Source organism: Podarcis gaigeae (genome assembly GCF_964106915.1).
Source record: "Podarcis gaigeae genome assembly, chromosome: 12".
In the NCBI taxonomy this organism is placed as follows: domain Eukaryota; kingdom Metazoa; phylum Chordata; class Lepidosauria; order Squamata; family Lacertidae; genus Podarcis; species Podarcis gaigeae.
Window position 1 is genome coordinate 23,050,370 of NC_139688.1, and position 16,710 is coordinate 23,067,079.

The following is a 16,710-nucleotide window of genomic DNA, read 5'->3' on the forward strand; positions in this document are numbered from 1 at the left end:
TTCCACCACTCCAAGCAGGAATCGTTTAGATATTTAGGTCCTTTTTACTTGCTTTTCTTCATTTGCTCCACACAATGCCGTTAAACACAACTAACAAGTTATTATTAATGTGAGCGTTGACCCTTACAGATGTATATTGGAACTTTCATCAGTCAGGTTGGCTTTTAGTCCTGACAATTTCATAATTAGAACACTTTGGTTTTTTGTTTTTTTTTTAAAGCATCAATACATGCTACTATCCACCAGGAACCATTTGATACATTTTTTTAAGGGAGAGGGAGACACAATAGGATCAATACCTATATTGCTCACAACGCAGTGAAATATTACATTTTCTTCCTCACTGTCAGGTTATCTAGCAACCCTCATCTCAGACACAAAAGCTTGCTTAGCAGTCTAGCCATTTCAAATAAAGCAATGCAGGAAAACCAAAATAGAAGAGCATTCACAAGGGTTCAAAACTGCAAGTCATTTCATGATGGAACAGAGCATAAAGGTGTTTCACTTTTTTGCAGCGTTTAATTCCCCACCACCACCACACACACTTTAAATGTACCACAGCAGGAGCAAAGCAGGTACATGTTTGTTTTATGCATTCTTATTTTGAAGAAATTTAAAGTGAGACATCAAATATTTATTCTAAGAAGCCAATTGCCAATTTTGTTTCTACCATTGGAAGAACAACTTGATTAGCATCTCATGAAAATGCAAGACTGTGCTAGCAAACTAATCCATAACCTTTCTTAAAACAAAAAACAAAACCCAAGGCCCTGCTATTCCATTGCATTCCAGGCACAATGAGTAAGAGCATAACTCCGGTTATGGAACACAAATTAATACATTCAAGTGATTTTTTTGCTTTAGAAACACAAACACCCTACTTTTAAGTGGACATAGTTATCATATTTCAATGACATTTTTAACAATGAATTTCTTTCTGGTTTCTTTAATGCCCCCCAAATAACTCTGAACACCATTATCTCTATAGTATTTTTAAAAAGAATTATGGAAGTTATTAAATAAACAAAGGCACAATCCAGCCAAATGTAGGCACTGATTTAACACAGACACACACACACACACACACACTCTCGAACACACATGCAGGGAGAGAGAGAGGGACAGGGAGAGAGAGAATTAAATATGTGCATAACTCTCCCTTTGAAATCAACAGGATTTAAAAATGTTTAACTCTGGCAGAATTGTGCTAAAAATATTCTTTCTAAATTGGGATTAAACAAACACCTTTTTTCTAAAGATTTTACACATAAATCTTTTAAACTTAGAATTTTTATAAGTGGGATACAAAGTTCATTCTTTTGGGAGCAAGAGCCACTGAAACCAGCAAGGCTGGTATCTAATTGTGTTTAGATTACATAATGAAAGAAGAATTCCAGTTGAAGTGTGAAATGTTATTTTCATCCCTGTCCTACAGTTCATGAAAAACATCCAAGATGTTAGCTAGCCTATATTCAGTTGCTTTTCCCATTGGTTTACAGTGTCAAGAGGGTGCATGAGATTTATGTTTGTTTTTTCTGTTTGTTTGCATTGGGCTGCATCCTATGGCGGCTTTGCCTTAGCAGATAGGGCTTCCAATTGTACAATCCAGATTTTTGCCAACCTCACCTTTCCAACATAATCCTCTGCAACATATCCCATACTGTTCTGGAGAGTCCCTGATTCTTCAGAAGCAGCTTTTCAGGTGGAACTTAAGTGGAAAGGGAGTGATAGGCAAAAATTGGGCGTTCCACCTTAACTAAAAGGAAGCATTTTCCAGCACGGTAAAGCCACCATTAGATGCAAGCCATTCATATCCCACCTTTCCTTCAAGGGACTCCAAACAGTGCACATGGGCTACCTAAGAGATAGTGACCAGCCCAAAGACACCCAGTGAGTGTCATGGCTATCAGGGGATCAAACATTTATGAAAAACAAACTTGCATTCTTTGTCTTCAGCATCCTCACCAGTCTGATAAACACATTGTTGTGACACCTAGCCTGCACAGCCACGCGCATATGCATCATCTTCTCAGAATCTCATTATGATTATAGCAACCAGCAAGAACTAACCTTTGAAATGATCACTGCCATGGCCAGGTTCTCCGAATGAGCTGCCACATAGCCCAGCATCATGATACCAGGAAGTCTAACATTTCCTTTGCAGCAACCAACACAGTCAATGACAGCAGCAACTCCCCCTGCATTCACTATGAGTTGTGAAAGCTGGAAACAGATAAATCAGAAAGGATTTCAAGTAACTGTCAAACAGTGCAGTCAAGCAGTCTATGGCCAAGTGACTCCATCCCTATTGATGATGCACACCAAAAAATATTTTTTTTTTAAAAAATGAGCCATTCTATTCATATGGATATAATTGAGCTGAAGAAGCCCCTAGTGCTTAATCAGCCACATTATATGCTAAACAGATGCTTACAGATGTATTCAAATTAGCCAAGTATAATACAATGCAGCCTTCCACTGAAAGGATGGAGAAACCGTGGCCCTCCTAATGTTACTGAACTATAACTCCTATCATCCCTGACTATTGGCCATAGGGCTGAATTCACAATATCAGGAGTGGAACAGGTTCATCATCCCTGTTCTACTGGCCCTAGCAACCAGGGCAAACCCATTTTGCTCCACAGAAATCTTAGGGTGCAACTGAAGATAAGGAGCTTACTAGTAAGCATTGGGATGTATTGATTTGTAAGTGATCAGCTAGATTTGATTATTCTCGTGGATTCAGAGGTTTTGGTCCACAAGGACTTTCCCATTTGCTTCAGTGGAAGAGCAGTGATGCACACACAAAAGGGGTGTCTATGTAAATACATTGTTACATATGCAACACATAAGGAGCTATGGTGTAGGGTGCAAACCACTGTCACCCACAGGCGTATAGATGCCCCTTCCGTTCAAGATATGTGCATAAGCGACGACCTATATGAATATTGGTTCATCTAGGTTTGTGCTGTCTACAGTGATTGGCAGCACTTCTCCAGGGTTTCGGTCAGGAATCTTCCCCAGCCCTATCTGGACATGTCAGGAGTTGAACCTGGGATATTTTACATGCAAAGCATATGCTCTACCACTGAGCTATGAAAGTGCTTGGTATACTTCCTAATAAAGAGTAAGGCAAGCCTAAATTTATTTCAGTGGGTTTAAGAACATGCAAACATTTAAGACTATGCCTATACACAAAACGCAGGCCTGTTCACATTCCTGGGTGTCCACATTTGCACTGTGCTGTGTAAAATGTAAACTCTGAAAGTTTCCAGCTCTTATCAAGCAAAGTTTGAAAATTATATTGTCTATGGAATTAAAGCAGAGCTATGGAAAAAGCTTGTGCGGGAATAGGATCCCAAGGATCCTATTCTTTCTCCCACTGACCTGCTCTTTAGTGTCATCTCTTTCTTGCCACAACTTCTTTCCAAATTACTCTATTTTTTTCAAATAGACAAGGCCAATCGGGGATGGGAAGGATTAAGTCAAATTTATCATGGACAAATGAACAAAAAGCTGAACATTCTGAGCACAGAATGAATACTCTTAGTTCAGCATTCAGAGCCTTGCTTCCTTTTTAAGGGTGAACATTCCCAAGAACCCTGGTAAGTGAAGGTGTGTTGAGTCACCACTGGAGTCCTAAGAAAACTGGATGAAGATTATTTAAACCCAATACGAAACTAATTTAGCATTTTTAGTTTTTTTTTATTTTCATCCCTACCTGAAAGGTTCAGTGTTAATCCCAAGAGAGAACTCACTCAATAGTAATCTTGACCTTTAAATTAGCCTAAATAGGATCTTGCTCCCACCCCAAATACTTCCAGAAAATATTCATTCTCTGGCTTTGGCATGTATCCAAGAGGAGGTAATTGGAAAGAGGCCATCAAGAATATGCTTTCATCACACAGACAGAATTGCCAGCTTTAATTTATCACATTGCCACCCTGCCTTTTCTCTAAGGAGCTCAACGTAACATCCACAGAGTTTCTCAATTCTGTATTTACAACAATCCTACCAGGTAGGTTAGGCAGTGAGGCCAAAAGCCACATATGTGAATTTCACAGCCACCTGGGAGCTTGAACCCAGCTCTCCAAGCATGCATTCTCCTTCTAACTTAAATTATAACAAAACTAGGAGAGCAAACTATAGACATAGCTGTCTGGAATTGTTTAATCCAAGACCTTATAGGTTAAAACCAGCACCTTGAAGTGTGCTTGTAAAGCAAATTAAAAGTCATCAGAGCTTTTGGATCAGTGATGCAAAGTGTCCCCAGCAACTGTGTTCTCTTTTTTCCAAAACAGTCTCTAAAAGCAGAACACTGTAGCAGTTAGTGAACATGTTTCACCACTGAGAAATGATATTCATCATGAGTGTAGCCAGGATTTATATTAGAAGGGGCCTGGCGGATATAAAAACCTGGATAGAAGAAATGGGCCCTTATCTGATAGACTCCTTCTATGATTGGACATCCGTAATTAAAGACTGGCAAAGAACCTGAGGGACATAGTGTAATGTGGGAACTCCAGGAAGATATTAGAAGTGGAGGGATAGGTGAAACGCAAAGGGGAAAGAGGGGAGGGAAAATTGGAATCCAAAGGCTGTAAAATTATTATTCATATTTATCTTATTTCCATCTGTACTATGTTTGAAAGGGGGAAACTCGTGGAAGGGTATAGATCGACCTTAGGGGATGGGAATCTGGATAAATTGGGTTATTGATGAAGAGTGTAATTTGGGGATAAGAACTTGTTGAATTTAATTGCTTATTTGGAAGATTTGGAACACAAGAGGGGGTAGGGAGGGGAAGTCCTAGTTATTGGCAAAAAGTTTATAGATTGGATTTAATTTGTTCTGATTTGTTTTAATTTGGAAAACCTTAATAAAAATTATTATAAAAAAAAAAATATATTAGAAGGGGCCTGGCTTTATGGGGGGTAGGGCAGAATTGAGTTATCTGCGACAGCTTTGGTCAGTTAAATAGTTTTAATTACTTACTTGATTTGGTAGGGGTGGGGAGGCAGCTACACCCATGATATTCATGGAAGCATAGCCTGCACAAATTTGCTTAAAGTTCCACTGAAATCCATGGACTTGTACACACATCACTGTGCAGGACTGCATCCTTAATGGATTTTTAAAATATGCTTTTCCAAGAGTCTGCTTATGCCACTACTTCTCAAGACTATACTCTTATCACAGTGAAGAAACCTTCAAATATACTTTTTTTAAAAAAACAACAACACAATCTCTACATATGTCTATCTAAAATGAGAGCCTTATCAGAGACCCTATTCTGGGGTACCCTGCCCATCCAACGTTTTGTGGATGGCTACTGGGGAAAGGGCCTTTTCATTGGAGGTGCTCCAATTGCAGAATGCTGTCCCCAGGGAGGCTCACCTACAGAAGGTTGCCAGGTTTGTAGGGGTTCTGCGCAGTGGTCCCCGGAGTGGTCCCTACAGTACTGCTGAGGTTGGGCACCCACAAACTTACCCAATGGCAGCAGTGGCACAGAAAGCAGCAGAGTGTGTGAGCAACAGAGAAACATCAGGTGAGGCATCTGCAGCCGCCGCCACCACCAACTTAATTTCCCCAGAAATTTCCCCAGAATGTCTCTGGGTCCCACCTCAGAAGCTGGAGGGATTCTGGGGGTATTAATATGGTGGCTACAGCTTCCTCGCCTTATGGTTCTTTTGCAGAGTGCTGTGCTGATTTTTTTTATATAAGGAAGCTGATGTCTGCAGCAGTGGACCTGGCATTTGCCTCACCATGCTGGGGGCTGACACCAGACCTATTTGCCCGACACATATACTGATGGCATTTGAGACTTTTTAAATTTTATTTTACTTCAGTTTGGTCTGTTTTATATTGGCCGGGCTTATGGGTTTCATACCGCTCCTGTTGATTTTACTGTTTTAGTATATTTCAGAATATTTTAAAAGTTGTACATTTTAAATTTATTTTGCTGCATTTCTAAATTTTGTAACTGCCCTCAGAATTTTATGGCAGGGCGGGTTATAAATCCCTCAGATAAATAAATAAAGCTATTTTTTTCTATTTTGAGGGCTATTTACTCAAGCAACTCAGTTGAAGACAAATAAATCTGCTTTCCAATATTTAATAGCCGCCTCTCCGGCTAGCATTTAAAGTCATACAAGGGCTGTGCACCGCTTTAATTTTTAACAAGACAAGCCAGCCTGACAAATGAAAGCCAAACAGTGAAACTAATACTGTGCGTTGTTTCAATTTGGCTTCATCATTTGATGCCAATTTTGTTCGCTGAATCGCTTTGGAAAACTAACTGTGTATATGTAGTACGCTGTCCTTTGAAGAACAAGTATCAACAGGACTCTCTCAAGATCAAATCCTACATCCGAGAAAAGGCCTGGTGAGAAATAAATCCTCGGCGCTGGAGCCCAATACCAGATTCATCTACAGAGGCTGCTCCAGCCTGCAACCCAAGCAGCCCCTCCCCCTCCCAATCCTCTGCTTCAAATGCATGAGCTTTGAGAAGCAGAGGGAGGACTCCTGTGGAGATTGTGCTCCTGTGGCACAAAGGAAGTTTTGACTACAGCAAGGATTCCCCAAATCCTTCCTCCTCCCCCCACCCCCAGCAGCACCAGAGCTACGGAAAGCAGCACCTCTCACATTATCCCTGTGGCATCTGGGGGGTTTTCCCTAAAGCCCCAGAGCACCTGAAATAATGAGAATCTCGGATTTCGACGTGGGGTTTTGTGGCTTAAATTAATAAAAAGCTCTCAATAATGAGACCCTAGTGTGCTCTAAATGTTCACGAACCACAAGAGGGGGGAGCTCCCCCTCACACACACTCTTGTTTCTTTATAACCTTCTCAGCCTAGCTGATAATATTTGAAGACTGGGTTTTTTTAAAAGTCAAGTTATGGAGCATTTGGGGTACTGAGGTTCCGCAACGTTTGCAAAAGAAATGTAAGGAGTAATGTCCCAAACCTGACATGTGGAGCCCCACATTTGTTTCAGAGGGAAACAATTATGCAGTATGTGATTCGCTGTATTTAGTTCAATGGAGGTAGATGAATCTCACTCAGTTATCAGTTTATTTTTACTTTACTCCATAGTCCATGCACTGAGCTTAACTCAGATCTGCTCAAAAACATGATGTAGAATTCAGAGATTTTCACATCAGCATTTTAAAGGTAATGTAAGTATTAGTATCTTGCTAGGGCAGCACATTTAAAAATGGATTTCACACTGATTGGACATCCTGAAGGGGCCACGTCGCAAAAACTGAGGGGCCACACTTCAATGCACCCTGAAACATGCATAAATCTATTGATTTGAGAGATCTTAACAGCACTTATCTGTGTGTTGAATGGTAGTTTAAGAAAAAACGCACTTCATAATTGCCTTCCCTACACTCGCCTTTGTGTCCTAAACGTTAAGAATACTCTCCATAATGAAACCCACAAGCAAGGAAAGCCTATTTTGCCCATTTCCCTATTTGTATTCCAAACACATTCAATAACAGCAACAAACATTTCCTCTCTCTTTTTTTTCCCCACCAATGGAAATTCCACAGAGCTTTTCGCTTTGCCTAATGACAGAATAATACTGGGAATTTTTAACATTTATTTAAAGTATACACACTAATAACATGACCTTGTATTTGCATTCTCAAGGTTTTACCTCAGGCGTATGCCTTGCTATCTCTCTAATTAGAGTTGCAGCATTTTTCTTGACATATTCATCCGAGTCCTTCAGGCATGTGAGTACAACAGGGAAAATTTCTGCTTCAACCACCATTTCTGCCAGATCCACCGAATGCTTTGCTATCTGGCTGAGAGCTGAGAGCACCTGACGCTGGTAAATAGGAAGGATTGTTTTATAAATGGCTTATTGGGCAAACACTTTACAGATGGAGACACACACACATATAGAAAAATAAAAAAGAAAGAAAACTTCCTCTCATGCTGTGAAAGAATGAAACCACCCACAACTTTTACAAAACTCACAGTCCTCCTAGTGTAACAGCAACAAACAAACAAAACATAATTATCAAGAAAAACACATTTACTTAAAGAAAATCTCATTAAGTTCAGAGGGGCTAGTTTTGAGTAAATAAAATTTGGAATCAGAGTGGAAGAAAATGCACTCATGCTACAAGAAATTCAAAACAGAAGACATGCAGTTTATTGGCCTCATTTAAAAGCATTACACATGAAGTAACTGCTTTTTTCTTTTAAGTTACAAAGTACAGACCCCACAATTTTTCAGCAGTTGTTATAATTTAAATTTTAATATCTGAAATAACAATTTTTTAAAAAAAACTATTTTAATTAAACATGCATGTGGAAAATGCCATGTGCTGTTAATTGGCATAAAATACCATATTATTAAAAAGACAAAGGAAGTTGAAGTCCTTTAAATAACTATCCATTTATTGTATCATGATTTTCTGTAGAAAATAGCTATGAAATTAAACAGTAAAAAAGAAAACATATATATTATGAGAAACCTACAGTCCTGTACCAAGTTTCTCAGCTGATTTAGTAGGAACCAAGTACCACTAAAAGAAATGAAACTATGACCAAATGCATGTGCTTAAGAATGCAGAATTACCATTTTAAGAACACCATTACAGCACTTCACACTATATATTAGACCTATTGAATTAATGTTAGGAAGGTTTCAAATGTAAAGAAAATACCACTATACCTTGAACTAGCCCTTGAGATAATTGTCACACATATCTGAATATGTACTGCTGATTAGAAACCAAATAATCTCAACATTTAAAGGTGAGTGGGTTCACTCCTTTCCCACCAGTTATTTCCACTATGTATACAGAAGTCACATTAAAAACAGCCGGATCTCTACTTTGTTACCAATAGTCAAGTTAGCAATGTGTCTTTTGGGATAAGAGTCCTTTAGAATCCAACATTTAGATTAAGATGTGTGTGTTTTTCTCAACACGCCATCACAGCTAAAAATGGGTTCCATGTCATGAGAAGGTGGAAATAGTTTGAAAAGTACCTTTAGTTTGGCATCGGGGTTGAGGATCATCTGAGCCAAGTGAGCAATTGCCCCTGCGTCCACAACCGTCTGTGCTAACTCCGGAGAATGCTTTGAAACATCACTGAGCGCGGAGGCTGCAATCCTTCTCAAAGCAATCTCTGGCTCCTGGATACAGAGGACTAAGAGAGGAATGGCTCCAGCATCCACCACAGCCTGTGACAGTTCTGTTGGTCCAATGAAAGTAATTAAGCGAGTATGGGTGACTGACCCTTGTGCAAGCCATTTTTCACCCTGACAGATACAGCAGGAGGGGGAGAGGGGAGGGTGTACTTCAGTGCCTTGACATCTGCATTTCAAATCAGCCCTCCTAGTTTCATAAAACCATGTGGACCAATCCTTGGCTGAAAAGAATACAGGTCAATAGATGGACCTCCATTTACATGTACACATTTGAGGTAGATTAGGCTGAAATGGTTTCATTACCGTGTGTGTGTGTGTGTGTGTGTGTGTGTGTGTGTGTGTTTAAAAAGAGTAAGCAGATGTCAGCTGTTTAAGCCCTGACTGTTGGGGCACTGATCAATAGGCAAGCAGTTTCTGCACAGCAAACAATAAAGAAAAGCCAAAATGCCAAAACGTGTTCCCCTCTCCCACAAAGCTAATTTAGATGGCATTAATCCCCATTCGTATACGAAGCAAAAAAATAACATGCCTAAATAAATGCACTCAATTTTTAAAAAGAAGAAGAAATCTATATATAATAGTACACTCCACTGAAAAATCTGGCTTGCTAATTTTGGACATCAAAATGCTTTCTTTCTTTCTTTCTTTCTTTCTTTCTTTCTTTCTTTCTTTCTTTCTTTCAACAGTGCATTCCTCATCAGTAAACTACCAATAACCGTCTTTCCCTACATTAAATCACTGCAACAGACAGTTGCATTTAGCTGGCATGGCCAGTTACTTGCATCTTAACCCAAGAACCCACAATTAACTGATATAGTCAGCGTACTGTTATAGCAGAAATTCATTACCCTCCCTCCACATATTTGTCATTAGCTTCAGTACTGAAGTAGAAAATTGGGGGATAGCAAATGCATGGAATAGAACAAGGGCTATTTTTGGAGATGATGAAAAATGAACACAAACCCCATTAATTTCAAATGGGCTATTATAGGTTCTTAAATAAGGTTTTGTTAGGTCCTCTCCTTGTTATGCACATACTCTCTTATCTTTAACATTTAACCTGCCTTACACTGCCATGGCAACAAATAGCTGTTGTAATTCAAGGATTCAACTTTGATTTTGCATTTACAGTCCATCAATCAAAGCCTTCAGTGGAACTTTCCCAATCACCGTGTTATAACCACAAACTTGGATTCTCCACTGATGTGCTTGCTCATGGCATAATTTATATATTTTATTATTATATAGATAGTTACTAAAGAGCACCATTCAGCCACAATGCTCCAGTCCTCCACATTAGAAACAGGGATTGACACAGCGAAATCTAAATAAATTGGTGAATTTTATAATTTAAAGGTTTGATAATCTGTAGTCCTGAAAGTTTTTAAATTTACTGTTGGGTGTTCTTATTTGGTTTTGTATTATTCATATAGTAACAGCCATTGGCTACAATCATTAAAAATCTGACTGATGATATTGTATTTTGCACCTATAATGGCACAAAAACAGTATTCTTAATTTGCTGTTAAATTTAGTTGACCATAGATACTGCTCTTATGGGCTGAAGTACGAAAGTCTACTGCACTATAATCAGGATCGTACTTAAGATCAAATACATAGGTTTTTCAATATGAAGCCTGCATTTTATTTACAACATACTAGACTATTTTGCATTTGTCATAAAACTCAAAATATTTTTCTATTGCCTAATATTGCAATAGATGCATATCGGTCTGTTTGCTTTTATAGCATAACTTACTGAAAAATGCAACATTCTGAACAACCTATCATAGTCTAGTCCTAAGACTTAACAGTGAAATTTCATCCCAATGGACTGGATGCTGGTAAGGAAAGTTCATAAATAAAACAAAACATTCTACTGAAATATTTTCCCCACTACGTTTTACATTGAACAAGGAGAAGTAGGTTTGGAACTTAAATATGATACTTATACAACAGCAACACTGAACAATCCAAACAAAAATCTAAAAAGGATCTTAAGCTAATAGGCCAGTGCATTTAATTAATAGGCCTTTGCTTGAATTCTTGCTCTTTTAGTATGTTGCTGTTAAATACTATAGGGTTATCTGAAGAGATGTCTGACTTGTGACTTCCCTCTTTTCCCTGTGTGTCAAGCCAACTTGTAGATAAAATATAATGAATATGATCTCATCTTAATACCAAATATTGAAAATATTCTTGTTTACATTTTCAGATTTGAAGAGCTCTGTCATAAGTTTAGGTACATGCATGTTTATGTATAAAAGCTTATTTTCCCTTTCTCAGAAAATGAATACTATATAGAGTTTGCATTGTTTACCACACTCCAGAAACAACACTATTTCACTCCAACACCCACAACCTAGATGAAGAAGGGGATGGTGGTGGAGGGATTTTTTAAAAAAGAATTAGGCTATGGGAATTAATTCTAGTTCAGGGGAAAGGCACAGAAGGGTTCTGAACAAAGAATGTTAAGTTTAAATAAAGGGAGCAGATGGAAGACCTATGTGAGGTGATACAAGGGAAATATATATATTGTAAATCAGATTGTATCAGTCCCCGTAAGAGTGAACTCAGGAGGTCAAATGCCTGTCAGAAAGCGAAATGGGGTCATGCAAGAGTAAGCCAGCAATTTTTTATATATTAAAAAAAACCCTGGGGTTGTAGAAGTATATAAATGTGTAAGTTAAAATTTAAAACAAACATTGTCTGATGAGGATCTACAAGCTTCCAGGTTGTACATAATGTTTATGTGTCAGTGAAGGAAAAACATGTAATCTGGAGGTGGAGGGAGGGACACAAGAAACATGCATGTTCAAGCTCTTAAGAATTTATAGTAAAAATCTTGGAGTGGATTAGGCTTAGTATGATGTGAGCTGGGAGGTTAAAAATCTCCCCTCCTTGAAACATACAGGAATTTTCTCTAGAACTCCACCCACTGCTATGTAATGCTTAGGTCTGGAGCTTGCAGTGAAACCTGAAAACCTGATCCCTCCAATGCTATGGCACAATAGGGAAGACCTCAATATGGTGGAAAGGGGGGAAATGTACAGTATCCTATTCTCCTGTTCCCCTCCTGAAAATCTCCCTGCTCCCACACAGCAAAGAATGAGACCACTGTTCCAGGCTGGCTGAGGAGGCGCACCAGGAATACACTGCAATATTTTGTTGCAGGTTCCCCTGGTTTTATTGTATCAGCAAAATTGTGGCCATCTTGGATTTCCATCTTGCATGCTAAAATCCACATTAGTTCAGAGGATTGGGAAGTACATACTAAGATAGTCAAGATGCATCTGGAAACCCCTTAGCACCATTGTAAAGGTCTTCCTTTAAACTCCAAGGTATGCCTTACTGCCCACTAGGATTCCAGTACCACTGATTGTACTGATCAGATTTCAGTTCACTTTCTAATTCTTACCTGCAACAATCTGCATATTGATTGTCCACTGTTAATTGGAGCACTTCAGAAAAGTGGTTTGTGGTTTGGCTCAGCCCCACAAGGTCTGATGTCATTCAGAATCAAAGACTGTGATCCGTATGAGAGAGAGGATTTCCTGATCGGCTGTGTGGTCCATTTTGTTTGCTATGTATTACTGTTTCCATGGACACAGGTTCTCTGCGTGTCTGAATCTACAATTGCTTCATGAGAGGAGAAGAGGCATAGCTCTCTAGAAGCATGCTCTGGTAATTTACGAACTCTTTGTAACAAGTATTTTCCCCTGTCTTCTAGTCTTCACCGTCTAAACTAGGATAGTGTACATGTTAGAAATCTATTCAACATTTCCTTTATTTTCCTATATGTCTGGTTTTTCCTAAATAAATCTTGCTCTCTTTTTTCTTTTTCGTAAGTCATTATTTTCCCTCCAGTTTATTCAGGAGCTTTGTCATGCAAGCTTTCTGTGATTTGGAAAACAAATTATTCTTATAATTTAGTGGAAGATTTGAAAAATATGGCCAAGGATGTAAGTATAATTCTGCGCTTTAAAAAAAAAAAATAACTTGGTTGTTTCTGGTTTATAAACATACTTAAAAGGAAGTTGGCAGAGAGGAAACAGGGAGCACAGGTCTTATATATATATGTTCTACAAAGTGCTAGTTCTAGGCTTGGGAGGGCGATCCTTGGGACACTTTTCTGGGTAGGCCCACCTCCTCTTTGTTTACAGCCCCACTGCCAATTGACATGCCCTCTCCCTCTAAGCCTAATCCACACAACCACTCCAGAGGGAAAACACAGGATAGGGGATGTTGCTGCTTCACCTCCTAACTTTTGTCCCTGCATGCTTGGAGAGGGCAGGTGAACAGGCAATGAGAACAAGCAGGAGGAACAGCAGCTCCCCGGGGCTCCAGGGATCTGTATTTGGCCCCTGCATGGGGTATGGGCCTTTGCAAGCCCCCCAAATCACATAGGTGCTGTCATCATTCAGATGTCAGGTGATTGACAGGTGGCTGGCCCTTGTCCTGTAGGGGGATGGTAGTGGGGAAGATAAGAATCTGGACCACAAACCAGATCCACTTCTCTACCTCTGCTGTACATTCTAGTAATATTATTTGTGAGTTGGCAGTTTATAAATATTCTTGCCAATACACAAATAAATATGGCCTAGAAACTCTATAACAAAGCAGTTGTGATTATGGGCAGATCCACACCATACATTTAAAGCACTGGACTCCTCTCCAAAGAATCCTGGGAACTGTAATTACGCCCCACCCACAGAGCTACAATCACTAGATACAAGTGGGAGATTTAGGAAGTAGTGCTTGTGGTTTCACTACTGCCTCCCTTAATTCTTCCCTCACTCCTGATTTATATGCACTTTCTTGAGTGTTCAAATAATTTTGCATGCATTAACTCTGTGTTCCTGCCAACAATTTTGTAAGGTGGGTCAGCATTAATATCCCCATATTCTATTTTAAGGCAAAATTTGAACTGGGGAATCTCTTATCTGTTGTGCTACAATCGCTCTTATCTGCTAATATCGCATCTGAGACATGCTGTCCTATGAAGCTACAATGGATGTTGCTTGGCCTGTTACCTGCTTATTTGGCAATAAAGGAGCTGTGACCATGCTGCTTTCTGTGTCCCCTCTGACAGCTGTCACCATGTTAGCACACACAAAAACATTCTCAAAAGTTAGGAATGCTGTTACCTGCATTGTGTCTCGCTATATAGCCGAGGGCCCAGGACGCAGCTTCCTTTACTCCAGGGTCAAAATCCTCCAAGCAGATGACCAGTGTGTCTAGTGCTCCACAGTCAACTATCGCCTGGGCTAGCTGGGGAGAATGTTTTCCAACTGCTCGCAATACAAACGCAGCTGCTTTCTTGTAGAAGCGCTGCAGAAGCATCAGGGAGAGGAGAATACACTGCAATTATCTGAGGGTTTTTCTAAGGTCTTGCAAGATAGAAAAACTTTGCACTAAACGATTTTATACAAGCTGAGCAATTTGTTCCTATCACACATGAGGGGCTTTCTGGCGCATTTTTCACTGTGAGAATACTGTATATATAAAGGGAGTATATTTGGGAAAGGGCCAGAGGTCAGGGTCAGAATAGCTGCTTTGCATGCAGAAGGTTCCCATTTCAATCCCCAGCATCTCCAGCTGGGCTGGAAGAAGCTCCAGTCTAAAATCCTGGAGGGTAGACAAGACTGAGTTTGAGGGAAGGCAGCTTCCTATGTAGGGAATTTTACAGCATGCTCTTGCAAGGTCTCTAGAGATACATTTGATATGCAGCAGATGACTAAACTGGTCTTTGAACGTCCTAGCAGGTTAGGAAACTTTAAGCTAAAAGTGCAACCCTACTTCCCCCAGCATGCTACATTGTGGTTTGCCCTGTAGAAGCCAAGCAGAACCTCCCTCTCCCCTCCCACAAGCCACAGTCATGTCCGTATACTTTATTACAGCCAAGCAATATTCCCCAAGCAGCAACCCATCTGTGCTTTGAAGGGACTATCCAACAGACTGTTCGTTCTCAGGACCCATCTATAACTCAGAGTAAAAGTATGAACAAACTGCTGGTTTGCAGTACAGCATTGGCAGTGTTTTTAAAGGAAAACAGATACTCAGGAGTCAGATACTCCAGTTCTTTCATGTGCTGGGAGAGTGAACACAAGCTCTTCCAGAGCGCTCAACTGGACATCCCGTTTTGGGGGCTGTGCTCTTGAGTAAGAGCATAGTGCCCAAAAATGAACATTTTGGGGGTGTCGTGCTCTCGAACAGGTCGTGTGACTCACGCAGTGAGTGAGCCCCAGAAGATGGGCGTTCCAGTTTCCCGCTGCAACACATTGGAGGGTACGACTCCTCCCTTCCACCAGCTGTCTAAAATGATGGGTACTGTGGGGGAACCACAACACCTCTAGAGGCGAGGGTCCATTTCTCTATCGCACAAAATGGTTGGGGCCAGTTGTATTGTGCTCAACCAGGGCAAAGTCACAGCTGACTTCCCCGTCATCCTGCTATACAGTTGTACCTCAGCTCCCAAACACCTTGGGAGTCTAACGTTTCCAGCTCCTGAACGATCAGAAACCAGAATTGAGTGTTCTGGTTTTCGACCGTTCTTTTGGAAGCCAAATGTCCGATGGGGCTTCCGTGGCCTCCAATTGGCTGCAGGCGCTTCCTGCAGCCAATCAGAAGCTGCGCTTTGGTTTCCAAAAGTTTCGGAAGTCGAATGGACTTCTGGAACAAATTCCGTTCAACTTCCGAGGTACGACCGTACGTATTGGAAATCAGTGTAGTAAAAGGTGGACAAGCTCCAGCATTTCAACACCAGCCCATGCAGAGCTTGCCTGTGGCCCAAGGTGGGAGTCTTGTTAGAATAAAGTTATGAACTCAAACAAAAAAGCAGCCCATCCCTGGCAGGGGAACCTGGTCAGCTTAGCCCTCCAAGGCCTGAGGTAAGTGTACCCAGCTACATCGCCCTCTCTGCACAGGCCTGTTTCAACAGATGCATACACAAAGAGGTGAGAATGACTAAAAGGATGGAACCCACTTTACAGATTGTGAGGGCCAACCAGGAAAGTGAGAGGGTGTGATTTTGAGGTTGTGGTGTAACTAGGCCTCAGCAGGTCATCAGCACCCCTGAAATGATTTGCCTAGCTGCTGTCCATGCACACATATTGCAAAGAATTGTGCAAGGCTTGCATATGAGAAACATACTATCTAAACAAGACTCCTACTTTTAAAAATAATGAGAAAATACCGTAAGAATGGTCAGTGTGAATAGACCTTGATTTTGAAACAGGAAAAAATAAACCCTGTCAGCAGTTGCTGCGTGTCAAACACCAATACTACAAAGACTGGCTATAAAATATTGCAAAATGTTGATGGTTGCTCAGAGGACAACAGTTTAAGAGTGCCAGCATTATTATTAGCAAGTACTTGTATGTGCATCAGAGCATGCATATTATTACTTTCAAATAATTATGTTTTAAGCAGGAGGCTGTGTTTCAAAGGCTTTTTAATATCGGTTGGTAAAATCTGCAGGGAGGCCTATCTATGCAATTCCCATCCATTTCACTGGTGCCTGCACAGCTAAACTCCCAA

The 16,710-nt window shown here is 40.3% G+C and overlaps 1 protein-coding gene across 3 annotated transcripts in view; it reads right to left on the bottom strand.

The window, feature by feature from the left end:
• SPAG6 (sperm associated antigen 6) overlaps positions 1–16,710 on the bottom strand; it is a 55,747-nt gene that overhangs the window by 15,317 nt on the left and 23,720 nt on the right. For 2 of the 3 annotated variants that reach the window (XM_083705021.1, XM_083705019.1), the window contains 4 exons: positions 14,319–14,502; positions 9,010–9,215; positions 7,663–7,836; positions 2,071–2,223 (listed from right to left, as the gene is read on the bottom strand). In XM_083705021.1, coding sequence (XP_083561147.1) covers positions 2,071–2,223; positions 7,663–7,836; positions 9,010–9,215; positions 14,319–14,502 — 717 coding nt within the window. The remainder of the gene's footprint in view (positions 1–2,070; positions 2,224–7,662; positions 7,837–9,009; positions 9,216–14,318; positions 14,503–16,710) is intronic. The other variant, XM_083705020.1, reaches the window with a different exon arrangement.